Below are 9,997 nucleotides of genomic sequence, written 5' to 3'. Positions count from 1 at the left end.
GAGCCGGCCACCACTCACTAATAAATTTGTGGCGATAATTCACCTTCTGCCTGTCATCCACAATGGGGAGGATCGGATTGTTTGGAGCTTAAATGGCGCTACTTTTACAACAACAGCAACGTACCACTTATTTTGTCCTCAAGGACCCAAGGTAGGTTGGACTTCACTATTCTTGGGTCCTTTCAAGATTCCTCGCAATCAATTTATCTTATGGCTTGTCATTTTGGAGAAGTTATCAACTCCTGAAAAACCATGTAATAGGAATCCAGTTTATTTATGAATGGACTATGCTTCATTACATCAACAGAGGTGTGTCCTAGTCTCCTATGCCAAGGATCTATCCCTTGGGAAGAGGCTTTCATGCAGTGCAGGTCAGGTTCCTTGCTTGACTGATTAAGGAGTGAAGAGGTACTGCAGGTGTCTCTATAAAGGACATACAATCTCCTAACTAGTCTACCTAGAGCCATTGTGTTCATTGTATGAAGGTCCTGCAAAAAACATTTATTCTTTGTGAATGACACCCTAAGTGGATTATCATGACATATTCTACTGACAGACAGGAGATTATGTTTAAGGCTAGGGACATACAATACTTCATTGAGATCAATACCCACAGTTGGATATTGCTTTTGTACGTCACTTTCTTTTTTGTTCCATCTAGTAATTTTATATAGGTAGGTGTTTTGAGTTGTCTTATATCTCTTAATATGTTCAAATCACAACACATGTGAGCGGACGCACCACTATCAATGATCCAGGGCTTTGCAGAATATATATATATATATATACACATTTGTGTTGGTTTATATATTGCCTGCAAAATCTTCCAAATTTGCCAAGTTTGTAGTATGCTCTCGTGTAAAGTCATGTTCTTGTATTGGCTTTGTTATCTCCATTCTGATCAAGTCTGAAAAATTAGATCCCATGTCAGCTATAGGTCCTTGCAACTTTTCTTCAGCATCTGCATTGTATGCCCTATCTGGATTGTTCTTTTCTATTTTCCTTTGTTCCAAGAGAGACTTATACCAATCTGGATATCCCTTCAATTGAAAATAGGTGTCTCTGGTGTGCCCATTTTTTTTGCAGTGATCACAGTGCTGTGATCTTTTGTCCACTGGTCCCTTTTCCTTTTATCTTATTTCATTATTCAATTGTCTTCTCATGCTAAAGGACTTGACATTCATAGCTCTATCATGGGCAGTCCCAATGTGAATTGTCCGTTGTTTTTCAATGCGTAGCAGCATAGAGTAAGCCTTTCCTATTGTGGGTAAGGGCTCCATTAAAAGGATTTGACTCCTTATGTGGTTATAGCATTCTTCCAGTCCCATCAAAAATTGAATCAGCTGGCTTGATGTGTTCATTTATGCTATTTTCTTGCTTGATCCGCATGAACATTGGGGTAAAGGATTCAGATGGACTAATTCATCCCATAGTTTCTTGAGTTTAGTAAAGTAAGTGGAAATTGTCATATCATCTTGAGAAAGAGAGGCAATTCTCTTTTGTATGTCATACAACATGGGCCCATTGCTCTCTCCGAATCTTGCCTCTAGTTGTTCCCACAAATCCTGAGTCGAATTGGTGTATAAGAAAGCTTCAGCTATGTCTTTCGTTATGGAGTTTCATAGCCAAGAAACGACTATGTGATCCACCCTCTCCCACTGTTCCATTTCACTTTTGTTTTTTTCAGGCTTTGTGTAAGTACCATCAATGAATCCGGGCTTTTATTTAGCACTGAATACCAGTTTGATTGATCGACTCCATGTCAAGAAATTACTCCCATCCAAAAGGACTGAAACTAAGCTCATTCCGGGATTTTCACCTCCATATAGTTTTAGTTTTTTAGGTCATATCAGTGTTTTCTATTCTTAAGTAGAAGTCATACTTCCTTGAGTGCTTTTCCCAGCCATCTCATGGGAAATATTTGTCAAGAAAGAAAAGAAAAAGAAGTAATGATTCTTGATTTTTCAACGAAGAGAGAAGACGAAAATTACACCACTAGATTGTGGCTTTGGTACCATGTTCAAATCAGAGATAAAAGAAGAGGAACACAGCTCTGTATTTCTTGATGGAAGGAAGAGGACAATCGTTTGTTTTGCCAGAGCAAGGAGAAGCCCCTTTTTAAATAGTAGAAAGTAACTAATTAGAGGCTAATAACCTAACTAAACTAACTCTAGAAAGGAGAGAGAAAAGAAACAACTAATTCTCAAAAGACAGAAAAGAAAAACGTCAAAGCCAGAAACACAACTTCTAGAACAATGAAGCAGTCTTTCCTACGCTGGCAAGTGCTCCGTTTTCTTCCTGCGTTTCTCTTCTCCAGTTCAAGTTCTTGACTTGTAGCATCAATGGTGATGAGCTCACTGCAGTTAACAGGACGCCATAATCGTAGATTCTTTTGAGAAGGTGGTCAATTGGTTATTATGTGCAAAAGTGGAGATTAAGGATATTTGAGAACAAAATTGGGAGAAGAAATGTTATCAACAAATGGTGGGCACATATTAATTTTAACTAGAGAAGTTGGGCGGATTTTAAATGACAACACAATCACCAATAATTACGGCGTGGATTTAAATAACGAGTTGAGCATTTTGCAAGTAAACAAGAAATTGAATATGATAAATTAGAATTCATATCTAATACTAAAAAAAAGGAGGCTTAAATGATTAACTGCCGGAAAAATACGAGAAACGACTTTTGACAAGTGGTATAGTCGGGGGAACAAAAAATAATATTTACCCATAAAAAAAATGAAAAAATTCAGAGACTCCATGTGATAATAGGAATGTTAAAAAAATTCCTTATGAAAATTAAAGTATCAAATACCCCCATGTGATATAAAATAAAGTTCTAAAAACCCCATTCGTACAAAATTTGGGTCGCACGCGCTTTGACTGTGATTTTTCTATGAAAATACATTTTTTTTGGATATTTTTGCACTTCTATCACATTTAATATATATAACATTATATATATTTATTAGTAATAAAATATTATTTTATATAATAATTATTTATATAATAAAATATTAGTTTAGTTAAATTATATAAAAAAAATACAAGCGGCGGCAGTGAAGTAAAGAGGAGGGCGCCGCACCCTCCTTACCCCTGGGCGACGACTGTCGCCTATCATTTGCGAAGGCGACGTGGTCGCCCATCCAACGAGGGCGACGCCGATCGTCTAGATGGGCGGTGAGGGGAGAGAAGGGATGGGGGGGGTGGGGATTATAATTATTATTTTAATTTTTTTATAAATTATTATTATATATATTACTCAAATTGATATGGGGATGATGTGATTATTTATTCGTAGGCAAAATTGCAAAATTGGTCCTGTAAGTATGGGGGGGTGGCAGAATTGGGACCGTAAGTACAGGACTGGCAATTTTAATCCTGTAAGTATTAATTTTTTGGCAATTTTGGTCCTTCCGACCAAAATTGCCCAAAAACGCGGCGGAGAGATTTTGGGGCTTAGGGTTCCGACGTCCACGTGCGCAACTTAAACACGTAGGAGCTTGCGTGGCGAATGACATGGCTTTAGGCGGGAAAAAGAGCTCCTCTTCCCGCTTTTTTCATCGTATGTAAGATCTCTCTCTCTCTCTCTCTCTCATTTTTGCTGCTGCAAATGAAGTTGCAGGTGAAAAAGAACAGCAAAAATGTCTTCTTTATCATTCTTGCATGCATACCTGAAGGATGTCAATGATGCTGTTGACCCACATCTAGAGCGGATAAAGAATGAGGCCATTGGAGATGACAGCGATGAGGAGGTGATGCTCCTATTTTGCTCAGCGATGAGAAAAACAGCAGTTGATTTGGTTGGAGGTTCTTGAGAGATTGTCCACTACAGATAAGGAGCGATTGGCTTTCTGTTCAGCACTTAGTGAAGAGCTATTAACATGTTTTCTTTCGGTGCCCCATCTCTAGGCACTACCTGAGATTCGCTTCACTTGGCCCCATCAGTCACCAGTGGGGATTCTAGAAGATGGCATGGAAAGCACCTGCTCAGTGCCTGCTATATAACACAAAAGACTGAAGGCTTAGTGCCAAATTATCCCCTAAACTCCTAAGTCGTACGTGATCAACAATCTTGCTAACCAAACAATCCGGTGAACTCCTAATGCCTTGGAATCTACACTTGTTTCCTCAATCCAAATATGGTACATCATGAAGACAGGGATGAAAAGCACCAGGATTGAAGAAGAAAGCTGAAGGAAGAAGGTGATGACAGAGCCCGGAAGTCTAGTCTCTGTCGAAGAAAGTTGCTATTTTACAGAGGAAAGTTGTCGTTTTACAACTTGCACTAACACTTTTATTAGTAAGGAGCAATCGTGTTTCTCCTAACACAATTCTTGTAGAAGTGAGATTTTATTAGTTGATTAGCAGCTAGTCGTTGGGTTTGTTAGTAACTACCTTCAAATATAATCACTGTATCTTCCCCATTTTTATCTGAGAGATATTGAAATGAAACTCGATTTTTTGATTTTATTTTCTTGCTTCTCGACACAGCAAAGACATTTTTGCTGTTTTTCTTCACCTGCAACTTCATTTGCAGCAGCAAAAATGAGAGAGAGAGAGAGAGCTCTTACATCCGGTGAAAAAAGCGGAAAGAGGAGCTCTTTTTCCCACCTAATGCCACGTCATTGGCCACGCAAGCTCCTACGTGTTTAAGTTGCGCACGTGGACGTCGTAACCCTAAGCCCCAAATCTCTCCGCCGCGTTTTTCGGCAATTTTGGTCGGAAGGACCAAAATTGCCAAAAAATCAATACTTATAGGACTAAAATTGCCAGTCCTGTACTTACGGTCCCAATTCTGCCACCCCCCATACTTACGGGACCAATTTTGCAATTTTGCCTTATTCGTAATATGAGAGTAATTTTTGATATTATAAATTTTATAGGAAGATTTTTGTTATTTTTATATATAGTCAAAATAGATTTAACCCCACAAAGAAATAAAAGAAGCAATGAATAATATTCTTCTCTTAATTTCCAATGGCTTCCGACACTAAGAGGAAGAGAAGGCCTAAACCCTCCTCTTCCTCCTATGCTCTGTTTCCTGCGGAACCATCCTTCAATGCTCTACCATCCTCTAGAGCCGACTTCACCCGCTTGATAACCGTTGTTTCCATCGCCGCTGCTGTGGCAGTGGTTTGTAACTTCATGGCCACCTATCTCAATCAGCCGCCTACACCCTTCTGCAACTCTACTAGTTCTGACCTCGATGATTCCCTCCCCGGTAAAAGTTATCATTTCTTTCCTCTCAATCACTTGCACTATACGTATTTCATCCAGAATTTATGGGTTAAGGCCTGACGTATATTTGCTAAGTACATTGTGGATCATGTGTTTATGCAATGAAGAAACTCCATTGCATTGTTAATACTGTCTACACGATTTTCTCCGTTCTTTAACTCAATAAGGTATAACCTTTTTAGCAGATTTATTTGATTAATGGCAAATACTTCCACCTTCAGTTCTTACTGGTCATAAATTTAATTGAATAGTTTTTAGGAGAAATTCAGAACTGACCTAGTGTTATTTTATGCTCCAGTAATGGTAAAATTAATGGGGTAACCTTATTCTATAGCTGGAGGATAAAATTGATGCTGGTTTATATGGCCGTTTGCTAGATGTAAAATGCAATAACTTGGTTTTTATCATTTTCAATCTCTCAGACATTTATATAGATGTGCACCTCTGCAACCTAGAAAATAAAAAAGAATGAGAAAGGAGTTGAACAATGAGGGGGATATTCAATTAGACATGTAGCTATCAAATTGCTACATAGATGCAATGAAATAATTGAAAACTAGATAGCTTACTCCCTATGTATTTGTATTTTGGCTCAAGTTCAAGTCTAAAAAGCCAGACCTGGCTGTACTCATGCAGTACCCTAGCGCACAAGTAAAGGTGCTTCTCTTATAACCATCCACAAGAAGGGTACGTTTGAGCTTAGGTAGCATTGCCATTTGAAGTTTTTGACACAACTTCAACGGGAAAGCAACTTCCTAGTTTCTGCCTCCAATACACTTCAAAATCAGCAACTTGAATTCTGTCTTACTGATCCACATAAGAAAACTGGGGTTGGTTACGTTGCTTAACTTTTAACTCAAGTTTCTTTGTTCTTTTATACTACTTTTGTACAGGTTAGATGACTTGCCAACCAAAATGCTTGCTGTTTTTTTCACTGAGCATCTGAAAGGGAGTTTCTCTTTCAAGTTTTACCAATGAATTTGGACTATCAAAAGAAGCGTTTTAGGAATTTATGCTATCACACAAGTTAGCAACATCCAGTGTCCTTCCTCCATTCATGTAACTACTAGAGCGTTTCATGCTTTATGTATTGGAGAGGTATTGTGGAAATGGTTGTTGAATCTGTTCTTGTTCCTTCATTAGAAACAGTTGGGAAGAATTTGTTTGATTAGATAGTTGAGTCCTCAATTTTGCATCTTGGGCAACAGATACGAAAGCTTCAAAATTTCTGTACAAAATATCCTTTATTGAGCAGTCAAAGCATGATGCCTCTAGAGATGTAACTGTTGCTTCCAAAAAGTTGGAATCTGGATATGATATTTGTTTTTCTTATTGCTTTGTCTTCCCTGCGCTCCTGTCTTTCTTGAACTTCTCAATAGCTTTCAAGGCATCACCTTAGTGCCTCCATGTTCAGAATAAGCAAATATGCAGTATCTTTCCACTGGTACTTGAATTGATCCAGGATGCTTAAACCTAGATAGAGTTTGTGGTAGAGTTAACTGCAATTAGCGTTCAAAGGAATTAATGTTCAAAGCCATACACAACCTACTGCTATTATGATGTTTTACTTTGATGTGTGGTTTGTTTGGACTTTACAGGGCTATTTATTACAGAAGTCTGTTTGTGCTCAATTTTCGTGGCGTTTGTTTCCAACCATTTCTCAATACACAAACATATAGATATAGATAATAATTTTGTCATGGCATGGATATTTGATTGTGTTCCCAAATTGGAGAAGTTACATGCTTCTTGGGTGGTCCCAACTCCCATGTTAAATTAAGTGCATCAATTTTTGAAGGGCCTGAGTTATCAATTGGATGCACAAGTATTTAAGACATAGCACCTCATTTCAGCCCATGATCAAAGCTTGGTGTTTGCTATAAGTATCATAAATTCTTTGTACATTACTTCTTAGATTTAACCTCTCCTAATAAAACCTTTCACTGACTAATCAATTAATAACACCAAAATAGTCTTTCTGTGCTATTTAGCCAGAAAAAGGATCTAAAGAAATATTATCTGGATAAAAGGTCAGACAGCCCGCTACACCTTTATCCTCATTTTCTTTTACTGTTTAAATTTGCTAATGGAGGATTATTTACTACAGCTAGTAAAAAAAATCTTTGGTTCCTCTGTCAAAGAAGTATCAGTCGGAACAAGTAAAGAATTTTCCAATTACATGATGGACTGGATAATTAATAATTTTGATCTTAATCCGTGGAAGTGGGAGCTTTAAACTTTTTCTTTCCAATAGTAGTTGCTGATATTTAATGAAAGCATTGGCAGCCCTAAAGATGCAATTAATGTAGCTTATAAGGTTGATTTGAAATATATACTAGCAGATTCCTTATCCCTGTGCTGCATATTTGCCCGGAGTTCACTCCCAGAAATATAGCCATCCGTGCCCCCTCATGTGAATCCCACGAGCCTCTTATCTATTCTCATTGAATCACGGAGGGGGAGCAAATCCACATACACATTATCTTTTAACTTATTGCCACCAATACATCCTGTGATTACATATACTAACAGGTCATGATTTTTTGCCATGTTACCAAAAAATGTAGGACAGGAAGGTGAGGATTGGTAGGTTTTGGCTTATATCATTGAAAAGGGCTTCCCTAGCAGTTCATATTCAGATAGGACTTTAATTAAAATGAATCTTCAGGAATCTGTAGGATGGTCAAGTGCTGTGCTTGTGAACAATATACAAGAGGAGTCTTAGTGAAGAAAGGATGTTAGAGTGGCTATGCAATAGAATTTAAGGTTTGGGTTCCTTTAGCAGCTTTATGGGGAGCATTGTTACTATAAAAATCTAAATGTGAAAGAATTTGCAGATAGACACAGAGATGTGGAATATAGGAAAGCAGAGAGAAGAAGTGAGGACGAAAGACAAAGTAACCACCTAGCTGCACAATGGTTGAAGCAATCCCACACAAACTAGTACCAACTTCTGATACTGATTACCTATCGACTTATAGAATGTGTAGTCTTTGGATGTTTCATCTACAAGGAAGAGGATTACGTTAATATGCCACTTTTAAGTTTAATCATAGTGACAAAGTTCTGAAACAGAACCTGAATAGTGAGTAAATCTGAATGGGATAAGGAAAACCAAAATTTCCTGCTATCTTATAATAAAGTTACCTAAAACTCTTGAATCGTAAACTTAATGAAAATTCATGAGAGTTAATGCGAAGACTATGAAATGACGAAGGACATAATTATTTGGCCTGAAATTCTTGTTGTCTTAGACATTAATTTTAGCCTTAAGCTGGGGGTCCAGGATTTAGCTAATTTTAGATCACCTATTTTTACCTTGCAATCATTCCTAATAATTGGTTGCCATGCCATCAACAGATCCCAGACTCTAAAGTTAGCTAGTTACAACCATCTCTTAGTAGTTTATTGCAAGTTATCAGATTGATGAAGATAGAATAGGCTAGGCTCCACCAGCGATACTTTTAATGGTTGAAAGACCTTGAAAATTTCATCTTGCCTCCCCGAGCCATTGTATTAAAAATTGAATGCTATCAATTGGTTGGTTTCTTGTTTATTGCTCCTGGTATCTTATATATGAGCATCTGCAGCTTGGTAGTTGTTAGCAGTCAACATCCTCATGTTAATAGTTGAGCTTCTCATCAGTAATGCCCTATAATATTTCCAGTATTTATGTCCTTTCTGATGATTAGTGTTCATGTGCATTAGTTCATGCTTTTGGGATCTGATGTTGTTGCCAGACGGCACAACTTTGTGTTTCACTTTTATATCTAATAATATGTTTAATATGCAAGAAGTTCCACCACCTGCAACCATGTTTGTCTTCAATCATTAGCAGCTTGTTACTTTTTCTATTGCAATTAAATTTTCATAGTTTCAGAGTTGGCCTTTTTTTGTTTTTGCTGTTGTCTTCATCTGGAAATCAAAATGGGTTTGGATTAGTTGACGTGATCGTATGATTGTATGATTTAATTTTGTAAAAGTGAAAAGTGAGTAGGGGTAGGTGGAGATATGATTTGGAAATGTTTGGATATCACATTTTCATCTACTGCCCAAATTCAAACCAATTATAGACATTCATGATGCAACTAAATACATTAATTTAAAAATAGATAATGTTATTTGACATAAATATAAAACAATTTTCTATTTTTTAAATTAATTTATGTTGGTGATTGTTATTGTTTGGTGGGATGCAGTTGTTTGATGGGCTCACAATCAATAAAAAGAAGCTTGGCAGTCAAAACATTTGAAAATTGAGGAAAATATGATTCCAGAATTAATTATCTTTAAACATGTTTTGAGTTGTTTCACATTCATTTGCGGTGGTTTGATTATTGTGAAGTAATGTGGCAAATGCAATTTATGTCATTCCCACAACATTTTAATTCAGTTGCTATATATTATATGATCCTCCTCTTTGTTCATTACTTTTATTCCTGCATCATGTATGTGTATCACAATAATTGGGTACATTTAGACTGGCCGTCATTCTTATAAGTTCTCCCAGATGCCAAATATATCTTCTGCTTGACTTTTGTAAGATCTCACCATATTTTCATCTCATGTGGAAGCACTGACCATTATTTGGCACTCAGGTCATTGTGTTGCTTCTATTGCTTTGGACAAAAGGGATATTAGTATAGGTGCTCATGCAGTTGAAGGGAGGGAGAGTACAGTTGAATGACCGCCTTTAGGATGATTATGCACCTCAGTTTTGACCCTTATTGGTGGAAGGGGGGAACACTTAA

The 9,997-nt window shown here is 37.3% G+C and overlaps 1 protein-coding gene across 3 annotated transcripts in view; it reads left to right on the top strand.

The window, feature by feature from the left end:
- LOC105164531 overlaps positions 4,949–9,997 on the top strand; it is a 22,619-nt gene continuing 17,570 nt past the window's right edge. For all 3 annotated transcript variants that reach the window (XR_002287348.1, XM_020695042.1, XM_011083182.2), the window contains exon 1: positions 4,949–5,229. Coding sequence is in view for 2 of the 3 variants with exons in the window: in XM_020695042.1 (XP_020550701.1) it covers positions 4,986–5,229 (244 nt within the window). In the remaining variant the exon portion in view is untranslated. The remainder of the gene's footprint in view (positions 5,230–9,997) is intronic.

Source organism: Sesamum indicum, linkage group LG6 (genome assembly GCF_000512975.1).
Source record: "Sesamum indicum cultivar Zhongzhi No. 13 linkage group LG6, S_indicum_v1.0, whole genome shotgun sequence".
Lineage (NCBI taxonomy): Eukaryota > Viridiplantae > Streptophyta > Magnoliopsida > Lamiales > Pedaliaceae > Sesamum > Sesamum indicum.
This window is presented reverse-complemented; position numbering and strand designations above follow the sequence as displayed.